The 19395-nt window shown below is 38.3% G+C and overlaps 1 protein-coding gene across 1 annotated transcript in view; it reads right to left on the minus strand.

Annotated features, from left to right (window-relative positions):
- Positions 1 to 19395, minus strand: part of LOC150086293 (TBC1 domain family member 30-like) — a 200394-nt gene that overhangs the window by 133237 nt on the left and 47762 nt on the right. The window contains exon 3 of the mRNA XM_090374853.1: positions 5177 to 5332. Coding sequence (XP_090230979.1) covers positions 5177 to 5332 — 156 coding nt within the window. The remainder of the gene's footprint in view (positions 1 to 5176; positions 5333 to 19395) is intronic.

Consider the following 19395-nt stretch of genomic DNA (forward strand, 5'->3'; position numbering starts at 1 on the left):
TGATTTAAATCCTTTGTGTTCCCTTAATGCCTGTTCTACTTTTCTTGCGTTAAATCTTCTTATGTCCTCTCTGAGTCTCTTTCTAATGGCTTTGCATAACTCAGTATAATCAATTTTCTCCCTGTCAGTGTTTTTCTTGCTTTTCATTTGTCGTCTTCGGTTCATCATGACAAGTGTTTCTTGACTAATTTTTTCTTCTTTGGATTTCTTTTTCCCTATAGGTTTCTTCGGCTTTATCACTTTCAAAAAGTTGTAATATTCCTCGTCGATATCTTGGTCCTCAGCAGTCTGCAGAAGCTTGTTCTTAAGTTCCAGTACATACTGCTTTTTCTCCTCTTCTGTTATCTCAAAGACCTTTGTATTATTTACTCGAGTCAGTTTTTTCTTTTTCTTTCCTACATCTATATCAAGTGTACATCTTACCATTCTGTGATCACTTCCAACATTTACCTTATTCAGGACGGTAACATCATTCACAATATATCTTCTGTTAGTGAGGATGAAGTCGATTTCATTAGTATTTGGACTCTTCCATGTCCACTTTCTGTTCACCCTTTTCTTGAAAAAAGTGTTTATTACTGACAGTCCTTGAGATTCTGCAAATTCCACAACTCTTTCACCTCTTTCATTTCTTTCACCAATTCCAAAATTTCCTATAGTTCCCCTTTCTGCGCTGTTTTGTCTTTTTCCAACCTTAGCATTGAAGTCCCCCATAATAATAGTGTAGTGGGTTTCCTGCTCATCTAGAAGACTCAATTTCTGTGTACATTTCTTCAACCTCTTCATCATCATGGCTCGATGTTGGTACATAAATCATTATAATCTTTAGCTTGTACCTCTTAGAAATCTTGAGTATTAGTCTTGACACTCTTAGTGATAATGTACTTTTGAATTCCAAAATGTTGTTTTTAAAATCTTTATGGACCAGGAACCCAACTCCACCTTCACTCCTTTCGCTGTTTCCATTGGTGTACAGCAGATTTCCACTTGATAAACTTATAAGTGATTCATTTCTTCTTCTTGTTTCAGCCAAACCGATGATATTCCAATTCACATTTTCTAATTCCTTTTCCAGCTCTAATATCCTGTCTTCACCGATGAGTGATCTTACGTTATAACAGGCCAAGTTCAGTTTCCGTGCATGGCAGCCTGGTCGTACCCAGAGATTCTTAGCACCCTCTGCTTCCACTCTGATCCTCTTGCTGCCGTAAGAGGGAGAGCGAAAGCTGCTGGGGACTGAGGGCCATTTGTTCGCTAACCTCTTCCAAGCCAAGGATATTTTCACATAAAACATCTTTCATGCATATATAGTACCTACACAGTTTTTTTTTTTTTTTTTTTTTTTTTTAATACCTTGAAATCTCTACAGCAACCAACACAAATTTTGGTTTCAATCTCGCAATTCAATTTTTTCTTTGCAGTGCTGAATGAAGTGAAGCGTGACAATGGATAAAGTGGAATACAGATCAATGATCTAGTTCCTCTTTCTGCAAAGGAAAACACCAAAACCAATCCATGAAGAAATGGTCACTGTTTAGGGACAAGACTGTCCAGGTTACAGTGTTGTTGCACATTGGTATAAACAATTCAAATGTGGAAGAACCTCAGTGCACAAGGAAATCCCAGGATGCCCAGCACCTGCTGTAACAGAAGAGAGTGATGTAAAAATTGTAGCATTAATCCTGGAAGATTGGCACATTAGCATCAAAGAACTGGCTGCAGAGGTCCAAATTACTGTAGAGTCTGTGAAAAACATTATCCATTAGTGCACATGAGTAAAGTGTCTGCTAGATGGATTCCCAGACTGCTGACCTTTTACCAGAAGAAGGAAAGGGCACAATGTGTACATGAAATGTTGCTGATGTACCAGGAAAAGCAAGAGTTGTTTCCATGGCTAATCACCATGGATTAAACTTGGATCCATCAGTATAATCCCAAAACTAAATTAGCATTAGCATTAGTAGAGGCATTTGATGCAAGAAAGCAAGCTTATGCAGCATCAGCCAAAAAAAAAAAAAAAAAAACACTTCCACTTCACCCTCTGTTCGTTCAAAATACCTGTCCAGCTGAGCCTTAAACTTATTTAGGCTATCAACCTCCACCACAAGGGATGGGAGTTTGTTCCACCAACCAACCACCCGCTGGCTAAAGGCAAATTTCCTCACGTCTATCCTACATCTGTCCTTCCTCAATTTGAATTTATGCCCTCTCAGGTGATTATTCTGAGCAAGAGGAAGAATCCCATCAGCATTGAGCATGCTCAAACCATTCCAGGCTTTATACACCTCTATCAGATCACCTCGCTGGTGCCTAGTCTCCAGACACTGTAATTTGCAAAACTTAAGCATTTCTTCGTAAGAGTACCTACCCCCTTTGTTCCATTCACTAATCTTGTTGCCCTTCTCTGCACTCGTTCCAGCATCTCTACATCCTTCTTGAAATGATGCCTCCAGACTTGTATACAGTACTCTACGTGTGGCCTGACCATTGCCTTATACAAGGGAATAATCACCTCCTTATCCCTGCTGGAAAAATCCTATATATCATTGACAATACACCATGAGCTACTCTTGCAGCCCGTCTGCACTGCTCAGAAAACTTCATATCTGCCTGCACAACCACCCCCAGGTCCCTTTCATTCTCTACCACTGTCAGTGTAGTACCACAGAGTTTATACGTTACTCTGGGGTTGCTGTTTCCCATATGTAGTACTTTACATTTGTCAATGTTAAACTTCATTTGCCACCTCTCAGCCCATCTGCTCAACCTTTCCAGATCCTGTTGCAGTAGCATAGTGTCAGTAGTGTCCTTGACAACCCTGCCAACCTTCGTATCGTCTGCAAACTTGGACATTAAGCTTGATATATCATCATCAATATCATTTATAAATACAGAAAACAATAATGGAACCAATACTGAACCCTGAGGGACTCCACTAATAACATTAGTCCATGATGAGCAGTGTCCATTGATTACCACTCTCTGTCTTCTCCCCCTCAACTACCCCTTCGTCCATAGCAGTAATTTGCCTCCAATGCCACACTGCTCCAATTTGTGCAGCAGTCTTCCATGTGCAACAGTATCAAAAGCCTTTCTAAGATCCAAGTATATAATATCAAAGTTATTCCCTGCATCCAGTTCTTTTGTGACTGCATCATAGTATCCAATCAAATTGGTCAGGCAAGACTTCCCCTTAACAAAACCATGCTGTGTCTGAGCTATAACTGAAGTCTTGTCTAGATGATCCTGCAGTGCTTCTTTAACCAGTGCCTCCATTAATTTTCCGGGAACAGAAGTTAAACTAAGTCTATAATTACTTGTCTCGCCCTTTGATCCTCCTTTGTGAATTGGGGTCACATTTGCATATCTCCAGTCCATGGGTACTTCCCCTGAGTCCAAGGAAGCTCTCATAATTATGGCTAAGGGTTTGCTTACTTCCTTTGCTGCCTCCTTTAATATAACTGGATAGATCCCATCCACCCCAGGTCCCTTTCTTGTATTTATCTTCAACAATTTCTCCTCCACTTTACTCTCAGTTATTACAAGATTCTCTAGCTTACTGCAAGAGTTGAATACACCTCTGGCATTCCCCTCGCTGAATAACTCCTCATGTGTGAATGTTGATGCAAAATATTCATTTAGTTTGTTAGCTACCTGAGCAGGATCATCAACAGTTGACCCATCGATATCAAGTGGACCAATCTGATTCATCCCCTTCCTTCTAGAGTTTACATAAGTAAACAACTCTTTGCAGTTTTTTCTTTGCATCCCTTGCCAAAGATTTCTCGTAATCTGCCTTCGCCTGCCTAACCTTCTTTGTAACTTGGTTACAGATCAACTTGTATCTATCATAGGCTTCTGTGTCACGTGTTAATTTGTATGTATCCCATGCATTTTTCTTCTCTGCCATATGTCTCATTAGTTCATCTGACATCCACTTAGGCCTAAACCTTGAACAATATTTCTTAGTTGGTATGTAAAGCCTAGTAGCTTCCAAGATAAGTTCTTTGAATACTTCCCATTTTGAATTTGCTGGTGGTAACATCATCAGTTGGTCCCACTGTATAGAATTTAAATACTGTCTCAGTCCATCGTAATCGCCTTTACGAGAGCAATAACCCTTCCCTTTACCCCTAATGGTAGTGTTACCTCTTTGAGTAAATCCCACTTCAGCACACTGTGATCACTGCCACCTAGTGGCAGTGACCACAGTGTGAAAGAAGATCACAGAGTTGAAAGAAGATATGTAAGCTTTCAAGAGTGAGTTCCCCGGATGTGTTTGGATAATGAGTTTCCTAACAATGATTGGATAGAGGAGTGAGGCTGTTCGTGGAATTTTGAAAATTTGCAAAAACGAAAACTTTGTATTTAAATGTTTTAAATATTAATTTGTTTTTATTTTGACTTGATTTCTCAACATTTCCTGGCAGACTGTGCAACTGCTTCCTCCAAGCTATTGACATATACTTGTGTTAAAGGGTGGAAACAACCTTCATGCTTGTAATAACTGTGTAGTTAATTTTGCTGGCAAATCAGTAATGAAATATGCTGTGTAACTCACTCATGTACTGTTCCAAATAAAGTTTTTAATTTTTAGTTAGTAGTTAATGTGTTATTCTTTTACAAGTTGTTACACACCTACATTATGTCTACAAGTCTGTTTCTAGGGTTAATGTATGTAAATTTAAAAATGTGCCCTTTGAAATAATAAATAAAAATAAAACTTAAATTTTTTTTTCAAATACCTTTGAACATGCAATAAAATATGGAAAACACAAAACATGCCATTTTACATAAAATTTGAAAACTACAAAATAATTATTGTAAGTATAATCTAGCAAGTTAATTTTTTTCCCCTTATTGCAAATTCTTTACGTCATAGATATCAATGCACTCCAAGATACTGCTCTCTGTTGCCAATATTGCAAAGCCTTTCCAGAAGCATTGTAATTTCAAAAAATGACCTTTCTCTGGATGGAACAGAAACAGATGGAGTAAAAAAATATATATATCACAATGCAACTGCAATATTTGGTACTGTTTATTAAATTATGTTCACAAAATGTTAATTTTAACAGTGCCTATTTAAATTGAAGGAGGGAAATTTCTTTTTAAAAAGAATTTCAAAAAATAATTACTTCGTCGACTGATATAAAAGCAACAGGAAAATATATACTTTCATAATTTGAGATCCAAGGTCATCCTCATCATCATCCTCCTCTTCATCATCATCCTCCTCATCATCCTGCCATTCCACAAAACACTGCTGCTGTATTTTTCTCCAGTCAATATTTTTTGACTGAAGGTAACGATCAGCCAAAGTCAACCACAACTAGAAAAATAAAGTTTAAAAATTAATGTAAAAAAATAAACTAATATTATACGGAAAATATTAAATGCAGTCACAGGAACAAAATATTCATATGCATTGACATGTGGGTGAAGAAATTGATTTGGCACCACAGATACTTTCTCATAAATCCATTAAATACACTTCTGATTTCATTGGCATCAATTCATACAAAGGCCAGACAGATTTATTTTAACTTCTTTGGAGACAAATTATTCCTAGTATACAAGACAAAAAAAAATTTTTTTTTTACTGTAACATAATTATCTCTTTGGATCGAGAAAATAAATTAAATATATGATTTTGAGTTTGATTTTATAAAGACATACAAATTAACTACAATCTTTATATCACCTTTATTGGAGCCATGATTTCTTGCAAACTGGATTAAAGCTCTGAAAATAAATACAGTATATAAATTCCCAAAAGAGACCTATGATGTATAAGAATAGCCTCAAACCCAGTGATCAACTTTCTTAACTGTTTTCTACACTGTTTTCCCTACCGTTCTCCCAACTCCACTAATCACTTGGAGCTCTTTGACTTCCTCTCTTTGCAGCTTGACTTTCTCCAGTCCAACTTTCCTAACAGTGAGGTAATTTTCCTTGGTGATTTTAATGTTCACAACTCCAGCTGGCTTCCGTTTTCTAGTCACACCGACCCAGCAAGTTGAGATGCTGAGGCTTTTGCAATTACTAATGACCTAGCACAGATTGTTCATTTACCTACAAGAATACCGGACAATCCTAATTATACAGCCAATACGCTTGATCTTTTTCTCACAAACAACCCTTCTAAGTACACGGTCGAAGTGAGAGGTCCTTTAGGCACTTCAGATCACAACTTGGTGATTGTCTCTTCTCCAATGGAACCTTTATCTCATGGCTATTCCCAACCTCGTGTTGTTTGGCATTACAAGAATGCAAAATGGGATGACCTGCGAGACTTCTTTTCTTCTTTTCCATGGTCGGATTACTGTTTCAAAACTTCTGATGTCAACGTTTGCTCAGATCGTGTCAGTGAAATTATTCTTGCAGGAATGGAATCCTTTATCCCACACTCCACTTTAAAATCTTGTCCTTTATCTAAACCTTGGTTTTCCAATAAATGTACTAAGACTGTTCAAGAGAAGAATGTTACATATCGTAATTGGCTTGTTTCTAATTCTTCAGTTTCATTTTCTGCCTACACCAAAGCTCGCAACAATTGTAAAGCAGTTATTAATCAGTCCAAAGTAGAGTTTGAACAGGCTAAGAGTAGAAAACTTGCTTCTTGCCCTAATGGTAGCCGAGCATTCTGGTCTCTTGCCAAAGCTATTGGCCGCAACTTTTGCCCATCTCTGCTCCCACCTCTGTCCAAACCAGATGGTTCTGTTGTCACTTCAGCCAAGGATAAAGCTGACCTGCTAGCAACCCATTTTTCTTCCAGTTCATGTATTAATGATCTTGGTAAAACACCTCCCACCATTCTCAACACACTCCATTCAATGCCTCCTGTGGTCATCCGTCAAAAGGATATCAGAAGGATTTTGATGAATCTCGATGCTAAGAAAGCTCCAGGTCCTGATGGTATTTCTCAAAACCTGTGCTCCTGAACTTACTCCTATTCTTTGCCATCATCTAACCTTTTTGTTGAATAATCTATTATATAGATCTGAAATATCTTTACCAAAGTTTAAGAAAACAATGCCACACTGTATTACTGCTTCACCTTCAGAAGTTTTTCTTCTGAACACCACTTGGCTGCTCATTTAGATTCAATACATTTATTCACCACTTGATACAAAGTGTTGCTAACTGAGGCTACCCATTGTCTGATGAATGACCCAAATATGTCCATAATCAGTCACAACAGATCTTTGGAGTTTTTAATGAATAACAGCCTTATTGAATTTGATTAAAAATTATATGACTTGAATTTTCTAATAAAAAATGTTTCTTTGATTATCCTTTTTGCAAAATAATTTTCCTTCCTAATATCTTAGAATCATTTTAAAGATATTCAGATTTGCACTCAATACCATGTACCACAAATTCTGATTCTCTCCTTCCCCACCTATATGGAATTTGAATGTTCACCTATACATTTCATCTATGTATATTGTTCCACATTCACCACTATTCTGGTAAATATTATAAGATTACAAGGATACAAGATTCTCCATCTTGTATGGGTTAAAAAATTATTTCTCCTCATATTTTATGAACGCTCTTTGTTTTTCTTGGTAAGAGCAACCCTCCGTTCTCCTCACTAATCTCATTGCCCTTCTCTGTACTTGTTCCAGCAGCTCTGCATCCATCCTAAACTGAAGCCTCCATATCTGTATGCAGTACTCAAGGTGTGGCCTGACCACTGCATTATACAAAGGGATAATCACCTCCTTGTCTCTGATAGAAATATTCCTCTATATCATTGACAAAACTCCATGACTTGCTCTGGCAGCCAATCTGCACTGCTCAGCGAACTTTATATCTGACTGCACAATTATCCCTGGGTCTTTTTCATTCTCCACTTCCCTGAGTGTAGTACCACACAGTTGGTACATTTCTCTTGGGTTACTGCTACCCACATGGAGTACTTTGCATTTGTCAATGTTAAACTTCAGTTGCCATTTCTCAGCCCATTTGCCCGCCTTTTCTAGATTCTGTTGCAGCCACATTCATTGTTACTGTAATTAACAACTTTGCTAACCTTTTATTCATCTCCAAACTTGAACATTAAGCCTGTTATACCTTCATCAATATCATTGATAAATATAGAAAACGACAACGGTCCGAACACCGAACCCTGGGGGAATCCACTAATAATATTAGTCCACGACAAGCGCCGTCCATTGATTACCACTCTCTGTATCCCCCCCCCCAATCAACCATCCTTTTACCCATAGCAGCAACTATCCCTTAATGCCATAGTGCTTCAATTTGTACAGCAGCCTTCTATGTGCAACAGTATTAAGAGCTTACCTGAAATCCATGTATCTTCTTCTTTTCTCCTTCTAGTTTGCCCTCAGACAGGTTCTGAGCTCCACTGATGCCACGCTTCTCTATCTTGCGCTTTTCTTTTAATTCCTGCATATTTTCCTCTCCCCATCCAATCCATTATTCCAATTCTCCTTCTCCCAACAGCTCTTTTCCCACACATCTTCCCCTCAATCACTTTCCCAGCATGTTTTCTCTTCTCAATACATGTCTTATAAAGTTCTCTTGTCTTCTTCTTAGTTCTTTTACTAACGTTCTCTCTTCACCTACTTTCCTCAAAACTTCCTCATTACTCACCCTGTCTATCCATTTCATCCTTCTCCACACCCACATCTCAAATGCTTCTAGCCATCTCATCTCCTCTCTTCCCGGAGCCGAAGTCTCTGAGCCATATAGTACAACAGTCCATATTAATGTTTTCAGCATTTGCTTCCTTAATTCCTTCTTGAAATTTCTTCTCAATAGTTCTTTTCTATTACTAAACGCCTCTTTTTTCCATTTTCTGTCATTATGCTTCCCAAATATCTGTATCAGTCCACCTGTTCCAATATTATTCCATCTAATGTTACACTGATTCTTCTTCCTGGCCACTTTGAAATTAACATTATCTTGGTTTTCTTGCTGTTAATCTTTATATTGTAGTCCTTTGCTTTGCTGTTCATGATATCCAAGGAGCTATGTAATTCTTCTTCATTTATTAGCAATCAATACTCGGTTGTGTGCAAATGTTGTCTTTATCTTCTCCCCTCCTACTTTTAAACCTCCTTTCTGCTTTTTTTTGTACTCTTTCATCAATGCTTCTGCATATAAATTAACTAGTAAAGGGGACATGGAACATCCTTGCCTTACACCTCTACCAATGTCTCCTTCTTCTGATTCCTCTCCATCAATACGAATCACAGCTGTCCCACGTAAAGTTCCCAGAAGATAAAGATCTTTTCCTATTTCCATACTTCTTTCTGCTAGTGTTCTTAATATTCCTATTGCCTCTCTGGTGCCACAATCTTTTCCGAATCTGAACTGATCTTCTATGAAGTCACGATCCCACACTTTTGCTTTAATTCATTCTGAGAGAATTTTTAGTAATATTTTTGAGGAGTGGGAAATTAAACTGATTGTCCTATAGTCGGCACAATTTGTTGCATCCTTCTTCTTTTCTAATGGGATAATTATGGATTTTAGAAAGTCTTTGGGCCAGTTTCCACATTTATAAGATTTTCCCTCAAATCCTGAACAATTCTTTCTTTGCCTCTTCAAGTCCTTTTATAATTTTTGCCAGTCCAGTCCAGCTGCATTCCCTCTTTTTAATGAAGCCTTTTCACACTGCCTTCTCAAATTCTTCTCTGGTTAGTTTTGGTCCTAAGGTCTCTTCTTCATTTTCTATTGTCACAGACCAGATTTCAGGTTTATTTGTTTTATCACATAGCTTTTCTATATATTCCTTTCATCTTCTCCTTATGTATTCTTTGTCATACAGAATTTTTCTGTTCTTGTCTTTTATCTTTCCACTAGTCTTATTCTTCCTATTCACCAAGTTTTTTACTTTTTCATACATTAAGTCACTTCTTCTTCTCCTTGCCATGTCCTCTAGTTCTGTGCACTGTTCTTCCCACCATTTTTCTCTTACTTCATCTGTTGCACTTTTAAGTTCATTATTTAAACTCCTATGCAAAATCCAAGTACAGTAAACCCTCGATTTAATGGACCCCGATATAAAGGATTTCGGATTTAACGGAACGGACAAATAATAATACAGTAATGTACATATTAATCTTGACCATATTATTTTTTATAGGTTATACAAAACTTTGGTGTTATTATTAATTAAAAATTAATAATAACACCTAAATAGGTAATTATTATTAAAAGTTAATAACAATTACCTATTTCCATTATTGTTTTGATAATTATCTACGTTTATTTTATTAATCAAATTCAGGAAATTGTTTTTTATTCTTTCTGAAGACATGTTCAAATAGCTGTTTTCCCAGATTACAGATAACAGATAAGAGCAGGCAGTGACTCAGACACTCAGGTCTACTGACTTGCTTTGTTTCGGTCTCAGTCTGCCTCAAGCTATCGTGCAGTCAGGTTGTATACAGAGTGTTTCTGTGATTTCTGAACTGTGACTTTATTTATTAAATAATTTTGCAATCCTTACAATTTAAAATGGCATCAAGTGATAGAGGAGTTAAAAGAAAGCATGTAAACTTAAATGTGGCACAGAAATTAGAGCTAGTTGAGAAATTAGAACAAGGCATCTCAGTAACATGTGTTTGTGAAATTTATGGCGTAAAAAAACAAACTGTTTCTGATATCCATAAATCAAAGGCCAAATTGCAACACAATTTGGTTATATTCCCCCCCCCCCCAGGTTACATTCGATTTAACAGACTTTCGGCATTAACAGACACCCCTTTTCCCCTATTAGTCCGTTAAATCGAGGGTTTACTGTATATGATATCAAAATTATTTTTTTTGCATCCAGTTGCTTTGTGACCACATCGTAGTATCTAATCAAAGTTGTCAGGCAAGACTTTCCCTTAAACCCATGCTGTGTCTAAACTATAACTGCAGTCTTGTCTAGATGATTCTGCATTGCTTATTTAACCAATGACTCCATTACTTTCTCCGGCTAATCTGTGAGGGAAAAAACAATAAACATTATATCTTGAAAAACTTGATTAACATCAAGTTTTCCTCAGTTGTCAAATTGAAGGCAGAGATGAATTTAGGCACATGCCAAATAAATCATGGCTTTTGGCTCTGCTATACAAGGTGGGGGTGTTTATTTTTGTGAAGATATAAAAATGTATAATTACATATTTTTGGGCAAGCTTCATATGCTTTGGCTTAATGCCTTATCATATCTAAATCAGGCCCTGGCTTTGAGTTTGTGCGCCAGAAGACTGTCTTTTGTAATGTCTCAAAATTATCATACATATATACCATGGCCTCAGTAGCTGAGTGGTCAGGAGCGGGAGTGCAGTAGCACACACTCTGAGTAGACTGGGGTTCAAGCCCCTGACTGCTAAATACGGTCGATCTGCCAACCCGTACTGGATTAGCGTGGCAGATTATGGTCCATTTCTCTCACCATGAATTGTTGAGGAGGCTTCCATCCTGCAGTGGGTTAATAATAGCTGCAGTTTACCTTTAGTTTTACCATTAAAGTTTTACTAATGGGCAGGATAGAAAAAGAATGTGGGACTGAATAAAAAAATTCCACATAATGAAGTCAAATTAATGGGACAGATCATTTCTACAGGGATGGAATATACTTAAATAGAACGAATTTACTTAAATTTAGGTCCTTGAGGCTGTCGCAGACATCCTCTCAGATATGCTGTACTTGCTACCGCTACCTGTGAGTCTAAACACTGATGTAACTGATATTCAGGGTGACACTCAAGTCAGGTGGACCCAATTTCGGCGAAGTTCAGATGGTGGGACTGTTAGTAATCCTGGGTATAACCCCCATGTGCAAGCACACTGTGGGTTACCACTCAGGTGTGAACCAACGTAAGCAGGGGTTGAGGTGTGGCACAGACACCACACGGAGGAATGATACCCCTCTGTTACCAGGCAATACTAGGTGGTAGATGACTTTCATCAACCGGTGCAATACCACAACTTTGCTTATTGGAGGCTTGAAGTGGTGAAACCCATGTTTAGTCTCCAGAGCTAAGTTCCGGTGAACCCTACTCCATCTCTTCCATTTTGCAGTATGATTGATGTCTTTAAAGTTATGATTAACAACATGTCAAGATCCAACTTTCTTACATTTTGAGGTTACAGCTCAAACTGTGTTCGCAGGCCGGTTGCTGGTTAGTACACAGGATCAAACCTATTGGTAACACTTTAGGAGGCTTCCGGATCAGCTAGTGTATAATCTTGCTACCTTTAATCTGCCAGATAGCGACTGGAGGAAGTCAAAGTAATGTATATGCGAGGGGCATTGTCAAGGCACGTTATGTAAAGGATCTCGGTATATTCTTACATGTACGCCATATCCAAAAATTTCATTACTTCATAGAGCATGTCCCCCCCCCACCCAACTTTTTCTTATTGCTGAACACACCTTGAATTGTCAAACTAATAGATCTGCAAAAAAGATATAAACCTCTCAAACACTTCCTAGTTCATTTCACAAATATACGTGGTCTCACTTCTAATCTCAAGATGTCCATTTCCACTTACAGTCTGCCAAACCCCACATACTTTTTCTGACAGAATCTCAGTTATCGGCTGATTCAACTACTGCTCATCTCAGTTGCCCAAATTATTCGCTGTATGATTCCTTTTGCCTCACAGGTGGTACTTGTGCATATGTCCATTCCAATATTCCCTGTCAGAGACTTGGTAATTTGGAATCTCCTCTTTTCGATCTTCTATGGCTTAAAATCTCTCTGCCTCATTCTGTCAAATTCATCTGTTGCCTCTACCGTTCTCCCAACTCCACTAATCACTCAGAGCTCTTTGCAACATGATTTTCTCCAGACCAACTTTCCTAACAGTGGACAGATTGTTCATTCACCTACAGATTGTTGCACAGATTGTTCATTCACCTACCAGACTACCGGACAATCCCAACCATGCAGCCAACACGCTTGATCTTTTTCTCACAAACAACCCTTCCAAGTATGGCAGATATAAGCTAGTCTGTAATCAAGTCACAAAGGAGATTAGGCAAGCAAAGGCAGATTTTGAGAAAACTTTGTCAAAGGATGCTAAGATAAACAGTGAGGATTTCTTTACTTATATAAACTCTAAAAGAAAGGGAATGAATCAGATTGGTCGACTTGATATCAATGGTTCGACTGTTGATGATCCTGCTCAAATAGCAAACAAACTGAATGAGTATTTTGAATCTACAGTGAATACATGAGGAGTTATTCAGGAAGGAAAATGCCAGGTTATCAAATTGTAGCAGGGTTCCTAATGATTTTGTAATAATTGAGAGCAAATTGGAGGAGAAACTGTTGAAGTTATACATAAGAAAGGCATCTGGGGTAGACGGTATCTATCCAGTTATATTAAAGGAGGTAGCAAAGGAACTAAGCATACTCTTAGCCATAATTATGAGAGCATCCTTGGACTCAGGGGAGGTCCCCAATTCACAAAGGAGGATTGAAGAGTGACACGACTAATTATAGACAAGTTTGTTTAATTTCTGTTCTGGGGAAAATAATGGAGTCACTGGTTAAGATGCACTGCAGGATCATCTAGACAAGACTGCAGCAATAATTCAGACACAGCAGGGTTTGTTAAGGGAAAGCCTTGTCTGACAAATTTGATTGGATACTATGAAGTGGTAACAAAGGAATTGGAGGCAAAAAATAATTTCGATATCATATACTTGGATTTCAGGAAAGATTTTGACACTGATGCGCATGGAAGACTACTGTACAAATTGGAGCAGAATGGTATTCAGGATAAGTTGCTACAATGGATAAAAGGGTGGTTGAATGGGATTAGACAGAGGGTTGTAATTAATGGGCACTGCTCTTCGTGAATTAATGTTATTAGCGAAGTTCCACAGGGTTCGGTGTTAGGCCCATTGTTGTTTTGTATATTTATCAATGATATTTGTGAAGGTATATCAGGCTTAGTGTCAAAGTTTGCAGATGATACAAAGATTGGCAGGGTTGTTAATGAAAGTAATGGCAGTGTGCTACTGCAGCAGGATCTCAAAAATTTGGACAAATGGCTGAGAAGTGGCAACTGAAGTTGAAGATTGACAAATGCAAAGTACCGCATATGGGTAGAAGTAACCTCAGAAGAATGTACCAACTGTGTGGTACTACACTTAGGGTGGTAGAAAATGAAAAAGACATGGGAGTAATTGTGCAGTCAGATATGAAGTTTTCTGAGCAATGCAGACAGGCTGCAAGAGCAGGTCATGGGAGTTTGTCAATGATGTACAGGAATTTTGCTAGCAGAGTAAAGGAGGTGATTATCTATTTGTATAAGGCAATGGTCAAGCCACACCTTGAGTACCACATACAGGTCTGGAGGCCTCATTTTAGGAAGGATGTAGATTTGCTTGAGTGTGTAGAGAGAAGGGCAACAAGATTGGTGGGGGGAATGAAGGGATCCTCTTTTTTTATTATTATTATTATTAGCCACATGGTACAAGGAAGCCTGAGGCTTATGCTGCACCAGCCAAAAAAAAAAAAAAAAAAAAAAATTCCAAGTTACCCCGGTGTGTGTGTGTGTGTGTGTGTGTGTGTGTGTGTGTGTGTTGTGTGTGTGTGTGTGTGTGAGAGAGAGAGAGAGAGAGAGAGAGAGAGAGAGAGAGAGAGAGAGAGAGAGAGAGAGAGAGAGAGAGAGAGAGAGAGAGAGAGAGAGAGAGAAGTAGAAAGGCATCACCAAGAAAGAGAAGAATGATGTTATCCAGCTGAGGACCCTGGGTTTGCCAAGCCCATACTCACCAGATGTGAGCCCCTGGAGAGGCTCAAGTTCTGCAAATTGCAGTGGCTGAGACTAGGCACCTGAGATGCCTAGTCTCCAGGTGATCTAATTGAGGTGTATAAGGCCTTGAATGGGTTGAGCATGCTGAATTCTGATGGGATTCTTCTACTTGTTCAGATTAAGAACCTAAATGATTGAGGAAAGACAGCTGTACAGTAGATGTGCGGAAATTTGCCTTTAGTCAGCGGGCAGTTAATTGCTGGAACAAACTTCCATCTGTCATTGTGGAAGTTGATAGCTTAAATAAATTCAAGGAGGAACTGGACAAACATTTAGAGGGAATGGCTGTGTGAAATTTTTTTTTTTGGCTGATGCTCATACACTTACTTTCTTGCATCACATGCCTCTATTACTATTACTAACTAAGTAGATGGTCGAAGTGAGTGGTCCTTTAGGCAACTCAGATCACAACTTGGTGACTGTCTCTTTTCCAATGGAGCCTTTATCTCATGGGTATTCCCAATGTCGTATTGTTTGGCGTTACAAGAAGGCAAAATGGGATAACCTGTAACATTTCTTTTCTTCTTTTCCTTGGTTGGATTATCATTTCAAAACTTCTGATGTCAAAGTTTGCTTAGATCGTATCAGTGAAATTATTCTTGTAGGAATGGAATCCTTTATTCCAGATTCCACTTTAAAATCTCGTCCTTTATCTAAACCTTGGTTTTCCAATAAATGAGAGAAGAATGATGCATTATCGTAATTGGCTTGTTTCCAAATCTTCAGTTTCATTTTCTGCCTATACCAGAGCTCGCAACAATTGTAAAGCAGTTATTAATCAGTCCAAACTAGATTTTGAACAGACCAAGAGTAGAAAAGTTGCTTCTTGCCCTAATGGTAGCTGAGCATTCTGGTCTCTTGCCAAATCTATTGGCCCACAACTTTTGCCCATTTCTGCTCCCACCTCTGTCAAAACCAGATGGTTCTATTGTCACTTCAGCTAAGGATAAAGCTGACCTAATAGCATCCCATATTTCTTCCAACTCATGTATTAATGATCTTGGTAAAACACCTCTAACCATTTCCAGCATGACCATTCAATGCCTCCTGTGGTCTTCCGTCAAAAGGATGTCAGAAGGATTTTGACGAATCTTGATGCTAAGAAAACTCCAAGTCCTGATGGTATTTCCCCACTTGTTTTCAAAACCTGCACTCCTGAACTTACTCCTGTTCTTTGCTACCTTTTTACACTTTCTTATTCCAAAAGGTGTTTTTCCTTCTGCTTGGAAATTTGCTCATATCCAGACAGTTCCTAAAAAGGGTGACAAATCCCTCCCATCCAATTATTATCCCATTGCAATTACTTTTACTCTTTCTAAAGTAATGGAGAAATCAATTAACTACCAACTCTTAAACTATCTAGAAACCTACTGTCTGATCAACGATCACCAGTATGGATCCCTTCAGTGTCGATCCACTGTGATATTCTGGCTTATGTTACACATTTATGGATAAATTCAATGAAAAAGTTCGGTGAAACATAAGCAGTTACTCTTGACATCTCAAAGGCTTTCGATCGTGTTTGGCATAAAAATCTTCAAAACAAGCTTACATCTTATAGTTTGCCAACTGTTTTTTGTAATTGATTATCCAGTTTTCTCTCTGACCGCTCACTGAAGGTGATGGTAGGTGGCTCTCTCTCTCTTCTAACCTCTCCACTAATGCTGGTGCCCCACTCTTTTCCTCTTGTATATTAATGACCTTCTTCCATTGACTGGAAATCCTATCCATAGTTTTTCTGATGATAGCGCATCAATTCTCAAGTGTGGCAAAATCAACTTAATTTATTTCAATCCTTCTAAAACTCAGTCCTGTCTTGCATCTTCGTAAAATTTGTCTGTTCCTATGCTTATCTTGGTGACACTCCAATTTCTAGGCAAGATGATATATCTCTTTTAGGGATTACCCTGACTTCTAATCTTTCTTGGCACAAGCACATTACAAATATTGCTTCCTCTGCATCTAAAAAATTGGTTTTCTCTTTCGCTCCCAGGGTTACTTTCTTCCAAACAGCTGTTCTCTGTAGAAATCATAAATCCACCCTACCAAGGAATACTGTTCCCACATCTTTGGCGGTGTCCCCAAAACCTGTCTCTGGCTTCTAGATTACATTGAGAAGAAAGCAGTTAATTAATGAGTCGTGTCTAATAGAGTCTCTCCACTCTCTGTCTCATGGACGTACTGTTTCTCCTGAATGCCTTTTTTACAGATACTTCCATGAGCACTGTTCTTCTGAATTGGCTTCTATAACTCCCGCTCGCTCGCTCGCTCGCTCTCTCTCTCTCTCTCTCTCTCTCTCTCTCTCTCTTTCAAAGAAGTCCAAACACGTGCAGCCACCAACCAACATCTATTTACTGTCCAACTTCAGCCTCACAGAACCACCTTTTCATCTTTCTCATTTATTTATTCAACTGCCGTTTTTTGGAACAACATTCCTTCATATGTATTTCCTGAAAATTACAGTCTACAGAAGTTTAAGTCTAATGTCAACAAATATCTTCTTTCATCTTCTCAACCTCCAACCCATGCACGGTACTAAATACTATAGGTTCTAATACCTCTCGTGTTTGGGGTTTTCATAAAAAAAAAAAAAAAGAAAAAAGAAGAAAAAAAAAAGAATGCAAGAATACTTGCAGATGCCATCTAGGCAGTATTAATTGGGTTGGAAAACTGTTAGCCTGCGGGGGGGGGGGAATATCCATGAGCATTGTTAATTTGTTGTTTCACCATCAAACTAGCTTTTGAGTCCGCTACTTTTTCTTTAAAACTACTACATTAATCAGAAGTTTTCAGTAGTTGTTATGGAATGTGGTTATTTTAGTGGCTTGTTGGCACTTGAGGTGCTCTATTATCTGCTGTTTAAAATCTTAGTTTATTTTTATCTCAAACCTGTTCCAGTTCATTGTTTTGAGTGACTATCTTGTCATAAATTCATTGCTATTTCCACTACTGCATTCAATGCTATGAGTATGGTTTTATGGTTGCTGATTATCTATTCCTCTTTAACTTCCCATCTTTGGATGAATCTAAACATGGAAGATGACATTATGGTTAGATTGATATTTGTTCTCCCCACCCCCATACATCGTACTAAAGGCTTTGGAGGAGTTAGACTTGTTTAGTATTTGTAGTCTGTTCGCTGTTGTGAATTTAATTCTACCTTTGGCAAAATAATAGCATTATACCAGAGAGCAGGCTTGGAATCTGCATCAATAATAATACTTATGTTTGTACTTAGTCTCCCCAAGTTTGTGTGATTCTATATCATCATCAGGTGGGCAGTAGACCAAGACGAGCTAAAAGGTTCCCAGAGGGCTATCAACATAGAACATGTTCAGCAAGCTCATTACATAATGTTTTTGAGCCCATCCAGACAACAACATATTATTATTATTATTATTACCCATATGGCACAAGGAAGCCTGAGGCTTTTGCTGCACTAGCCAAAGAAAATAAAAATTTCTCTGAGTTGCCGAGAGAGAGAGAGAGAGAGAGAGAGCGAGAGAGAGAGAGAGAGAGAGAGAGAGAGAAAGAGAGAACAATAGTCAGAAGTAGAACGGATTCACCAAGAAAAAGAAGATGTTTGTTGTTTATTTAGTTTTTAGGAGCATTAGCAACTAAGGCCATATTGCTCCGGGATATGCGGTGGTCATACCCTGACCTTTCCGCATCCTCCGTATTTGGTGGTGATGGGCTTGAACCCCGGTCTAATCAAGAAGTATGTGCTACGTACTGCTGCTCCTTCCCACCTGGCTACGGAGGCGCCCAGAAAAAGAAGAATGATGATACCCAGCTCATGACCCTGGGTGTGCCAAGCCCATACTCACGAGATCCTGCTGAAGACAGAGAAGTAGCCATTTCATAACCATTTGAAATGCAATTGAAATGTACAGAAAATTGTTGTGCAGTTCAACAATGAAGAATTAACCATATCACTTAGATTTGTTTCAAACTGATTTGTGAAGAATTAACCATATCACATTGTGTCAAAACTTGTATCACTTAGATTTATGAAGAATTAACCATATCACATTCTGTCAAAACCAAGAAAGGTAATCTGCAATCACATACTTTTTTAATGGATGTTTTATTGCTAAAGCTTTCCATTAAATGGTTGAATATGACTTTTCAGTAATACACAGCTCTCTACTTATAAGCTATGAGACATAATTGATAATGTTACCAACAGCAAACTCAAAATGGTAAGCATTCAAAGAACTTATTGTGGAAGCTACTAGGCTTTACATACCAACTAAATAATATTGTTCAAGATTTAGGCCTAAATGGATGTTAGATAAACTGATGAGACACATGGCAGAGAAGAAAAATGCACGGCATACATATAAATTAACACGTGACACTGAAGCCTATGATAGATATAAGTTGATCTGTAGCCAAGTTACAAGGGAGGTTAGGCAGGCGAAGGCAGATTACGAGAAATCTTTGGCAAGGGATGCAAAGAAAAACAGCAAAGAGTTCTTCACTTATGTAAACTCTAGAAGAAAGGGGATGAATCAGATTGATCCTGCTCAGGTAGCTAACAAACTAAATGAACATTTTGCATCGACATTCACACATGAGGAGTTATTCAGC

Source organism: Mastigoproctus giganteus, chromosome 5 (assembly GCF_048544385.1).
Source record: "Mastigoproctus giganteus isolate SK-2022 chromosome 5, ASM4854438v1, whole genome shotgun sequence".
In the NCBI taxonomy this organism is placed as follows: Eukaryota; Metazoa; Arthropoda; class Arachnida; order Uropygi; family Thelyphonidae; genus Mastigoproctus; species Mastigoproctus giganteus.